This window comes from Paramacrobiotus metropolitanus, unplaced genomic scaffold (genome assembly GCF_019649055.1).
Source record: "Paramacrobiotus metropolitanus isolate TYO unplaced genomic scaffold, Prichtersi_v1.0 Parri_scaffold0000032, whole genome shotgun sequence".
In the NCBI taxonomy this organism is placed as follows: Eukaryota; Metazoa; Tardigrada; class Eutardigrada; order Parachela; family Macrobiotidae; genus Paramacrobiotus; species Paramacrobiotus metropolitanus.
Genome location: NW_026570252.1, coordinates 287,838 through 292,666, shown reverse-complemented (window position 1 = coordinate 292,666; position 4,829 = coordinate 287,838). Strand labels below are relative to the sequence as shown.

At 43.6% G+C, this 4,829-nt stretch overlaps 1 protein-coding gene across 1 annotated transcript; it reads left to right on the top strand.

The window, feature by feature from the left end:
• Nucleotides 1-329: 329 nt before the first annotated feature.
• LOC129588891 (uncharacterized) lies at nucleotides 330-1,659 on the top strand. The gene is made up of 2 exons (XM_055483307.1): nucleotides 330-448; nucleotides 679-1,659. Exon 2 carries the CDS (start codon nucleotides 688-690, stop codon nucleotides 1,657-1,659), a length of 972 nt encoding a protein of 323 aa, XP_055339282.1. The 5' UTR covers nucleotides 330-448; nucleotides 679-687.
• The last annotated feature ends 3,170 nt before the right edge of the window (nucleotides 1,660-4,829 follow it).

Genomic DNA, 4,829 nt, shown 5'->3' with positions numbered 1-4,829 from the left:
CAGTAATTTGACATCTTTTGTGCGGATCGGTCGGCTTGAAAGATTAATGAGCGTTAGTTCCTCAAGGAAAGTTTAATGAGCGTTAATTCCTCATGCCATATGATTAATGGGCGTTAGAGCACCTGTTTCCGGTGCCGTGCACTTGCATAGCTCATATGAAGCCCATCTTGCGCGAATAATTTGTTACTCTTTGACCGTACTCACGACAGCTTTGTTCTTTACTGAAGCGCATAAGAGCATCCCCGGCAATTATACAGAACCTCGCCGAAATAGTCCATACCCATTTCTTTGTACCCGGAACCCACTCGCACATCTTTATCCAGTGTTCCCTTTCGGCCAAACTTTGATCATTACGATACATACAGTCAAGTTGTTCTGTGCTCATTACAGCTCATATGAAGCGTCTGCAGGAAAAAAGTTCGGGTGATGCAAGCCGGCTTTCTGTGTGGTGAGTAAAAAAGGACGATTTATTAGAGTTTCCAGAGTGTATTTGTTAGATTTCACTAAAATCATTTCAGTAAAGCTGGATCGGTAATTTAGCGGTCCATCGGAAAGAGCATATTGCCGGAGATTGTATAACTTTTTGCATTTGGCAATATATTTCAGAGTATCCAGCGGACTGCAGCTTTTTCTGCATTTTCTTAACATACCTGCACTAATCGCCGCTCATTCTTTCAGAAAACAACCATGAATAATACATCGATGCGCTCGGATTCTCTAGTTTTAAACAAAACCCACACCAGCGCCGCCTATTTAGTATCAGCTAACTGGACATGGATAGACACCTGCTCCACGGTCATCTGCGTCAGTGGCGTCATTCTCAACGCCTTCGTACTGTACTTATACCGCTACCGCGTTCCCATAATCACACCGTTCGGCTTCTACGTTATTATATTAGCCAGCGCCCACGTCCTGAATGGTATCGTCCGCAGTCAGACTTTCATGCTAATTAAGGACATTCTCCCCGTTCCCTATGTCCGCCCTTTTTGCGTCGTCAAGCTCCTGATTCTAACCATATTAGCGGCGTTTCTCCTAACCTATCACGTGGTCATCTACGCCAACCGTATCTGGGCGGTGGTACACCCGGTATCGTATAGAGAAAAGATTTCCAAACGTCTCACACTGTGGATAACCGCTGCGTTGCTGCTGCTGATTGCGGTGTTTATTGTACCGGGACGAATAATGGACGCTTCGTATCGTACGGCGTTGAACGATCAAACATGCGGAGTTTTCCTCGCAGCGCCTTCAATGGTGCAGTGGATGACGGCCGTTAACGCCGCTCTGTATTTAACCCCGGAAATCCTCATCGTGCTGAGTTATCCCGTGTTCCTGTATGTATACCGCCGAAAACGCTGGATTCTGCGCTCGAAGCGCGTAACTTCGCACGGAACGCCGGAAACGTCGAGTTCGGAATATCAGCGCACCAAGATGCGTCGCTCACAGTCGCTGTTTATCTTGACGTTGCTGACCATTAACATGGTGGTGATCTGGACGCCAGCGAACATCTTCTACATTACACAACTGCGGATAGCCAGTGCCGCGGTGGCTACGGCCATCTTAATTATGCTGCAGTCGCTACTGGATCCGCTCATGTTCCTTGTCGCGCAGCATGATCTACGCGCAGCGGCACATCAGACGATCGTCGGCCTTCGTCGGTAATTTCCAATATTTGGCCGGCCTCACGATGCGTAATACGGGCTATCTCCGGCTCCAGATTATGTGGAATCGGCGAAATTACAAGCCGGATGGTTTGATTTGATTGATGGATAGTATTCATGATTGACGTATATAGTATCTTTGTTCCCGGAACACGTCATGGTATACTTCCTCCCGTTAAAAATTTTTCAAAGAATCTTCTAATGTCATAGTCAGTGGGTGGTAATGCTCGGCTGTTTGCCATTTGATTCTCTTGCAAAATACGCTTGTCATGGTTCTACACAATTCGACGAGGCGGCATGAACGTCCACAATTTATTGCTGGTACTGTATAATCAAAATAAAAGATCGCAACAGTTGTGAGCTCACTGGTAACCGGGGAAGATTGAATGCGTCGGATTAGATTTTCGGCAAAGATGTCGATGTTGAAGCGCTGAGCAACAGCTATGACTTTTTGTTGCTAAACGAAGAACGTTGTAACATCCCGTTTTATCACATTTCAGTAACGACAAAAATTTTTTTGACCAGTGTTTTGTTGGCTTTTTGTTTCAGTCTTCGGTAGACTCCATCCTGTCGCCTGCCAAGTAAATATCGGATAGAGCAAAAAAATCGTCTTTATCAATGCATTTTAATTCACAGAAAACATTACCTAGAAAAAATGCAGACCTATATTTTAAATAAATAAACCTATATTTTAAATAAATTTAAGAAATTTAAGAAAGGTATCTACAGTAGTTCAGCGCCGGTTATCCCGTAAGCACTTTTTAACAATCAAGTCTATGGAAGATGCACCTCGCACATCAATCACGCATCACATTTGAGTTATTATCCTGTGTGGACGCACAATAAAAAGTTATATTGGGAAGTGCTAAACAAAAAGTGAGGCGAAATGTAAAAATATTTTGCCTGTGATGTCTGTGCGTGTAATCTTTTTTGTACATATCCTCTATCCGTGATGTGATGTGATGCCTGTATGCTATCCGCCTACCGTGAGCAAGTTGCTCTCTCGATTCGATTTAATTTTCAGCTGTACATCACTGCAAATGTGGATGCGTGCAATCCTTTTAAACGATTCTCAGGCTGCTAACGTGCTGTTTGTGTGACGCCGTAGTTTTAGTGTACGGAGCCAAAACCATGTGAAATCTAAAATCAGGTTGTAAATCACATCAGTGCTCCGAGCGAGCGACATACCACTGGAAAATGGTATTGGATTGTGGAATTGGAAAAGCGTGGCGTACGCTCTTCGTGGCGTCAGACAAATTTTATGCTCTTGAAGAAGGCTTAATAGTAGCATCTCGCTGCGCTCGCTGTGAATTAGTCGGCACAAGAGGTGCACAAGAGAGATTCACTTGGAGATGCATGCCGAACGCAGCGAGTCCCGGGACCGGGACACGCTGCATCCGATACACAACCACAGGTGTGCCTGGGAAGCCGAGATTTATTGCGGTCCCACCTGATCCACTAAGTTAGTTAATTTCATCAGTTCTATTTAATTCCTTGCTAGTTGGACAACTGACCAGAGCAGTAAAAGGAAATGATGAAATTAGAACTTAGGAAAATCGTACGAGGCATCAAAAGAAGCAGAATATTCGGTTGCATAATGCAACTTGAACTGGGGGAAATCGACGGTTTGCTCGGTGAAACGGTTCGGCCTATCTGCAGAATTATAAACTGCTGGTGTTAGAAGCGTCGCTGATTGGTGAACCATATGGCCTGCGGCTGCTTTTCTCGCAGTTTTCAGTATCGTGACAACACAGCTCAGTATCGTGTTACGGTGTCCGCATAATAAGATTCTGATGGTTGAGTTCAAGGTAGCGGTGTCAGCCAGCAATATCGAAAACATCGTTATTCCAGAAAGATACGATGCGCAAACCGATCAAGATTCGACATTAAAAATTCAAAAAGGTGCACTAAAAAAGATTAATCTAAACGATCTTTACAAGTTTTTAGATCGTTTAAATTTTTAACGGTCAACGTACGGCTTTCGTTCAAGGCGTAACGTTGCCCGTTAAAGTTAGCAACCGGGATGTGAAAATTCTGTGGTTTTTTAGCAAAAGAAAAATGTCCGCCTAACACGACAAGCTGTCTGATAATTTTCGAGAACTGAAAGAGTCTCTAGAAATCATAGCTATGTCGCGCGTTATTTACATACATTAAGTCAGCAAAAGTGAAACATCTGTTACGTTATTCAAAATAAAACTGCGTGATTTATTATTTGTAGGTAAGAACTACAGGGCAGAAACTACAACGATAGCCTGTAATTTGTAATTTATGTCGTTCGATGTTTTCCGCAAGGTAAACGTTAGTACTGCATCATTTTATAAGAAAGTGCGTTCCACAAGTTTTCCCACAGTTAACCCGAAAAATGATTTTCTAAACGGCTCGCGAAAACTTGTAACTGGTAAAAAGTATTTCCGCCATGTAGTACACAAAAAATCAGAGCTGTCGATTTCCGGTCAGTTCAATTGTTAATCCAAAATAAGAAATCATTTTAATGCAGAAACACTGAAGTGAGACTGTTCGTTAATAGTCATGTAGAATAAAAATAAATTTTTTTCTAGCAGTTGCATAAGCGAATGTACTCTGTATGTACCTCTGGATGCCTTCATGAAACGGTACCGGTTTTTGTGGTTCTTGCGGACGGCAATTTTCCACGGCAGGTCCGTAATGATAAGTTCGTACTACACGGCATGGCCTCGATATTCGATTCACTTTGCAACGCGCAGATGGCGACCGTTGTGAACAAATTGGCGAAACTACGGCGTGAAAGTTTCGGGAAACGCCGTCAGAAAATTCCCGTTGCATCCCCAAAATAAGCCAAAGTGAACACAAAGTGAACACACTTGGCTGAATGACCCTCTGTACAGATACGGTCTATGGCCGTGTCGCGGTTTTAATGCGGTAGAAATTACGGGATAAACTTGGATGATTCGTTAGACTTTAGGTGCTTTAGGAGCTTTCCGTAACAACATTAGTTCCATTTCTTTTCTACTGTATCACGTTGGAATTATGCCAGCCAGCAGGATCTCTGGGGGAGATTAACCTGGTTGGACTACAGCAACAGCCTGGGATTATCCTAGGCACACTTGTGATTGCGTCGCGAATGCAGCGTGTGCCACACCCGGAACACGCTGCATCCGCTACACAACTACAAGGAAACTTAACACATGTTTT

Excerpts from the sequence above, each read along its gene's own strand:
- LOC129588891 (XM_055483307.1), top strand. The coding sequence starts at position 688 with ATGAATAATACATCGATGCGCTCGGATTCTCTAGTTTTAAACAAAACC.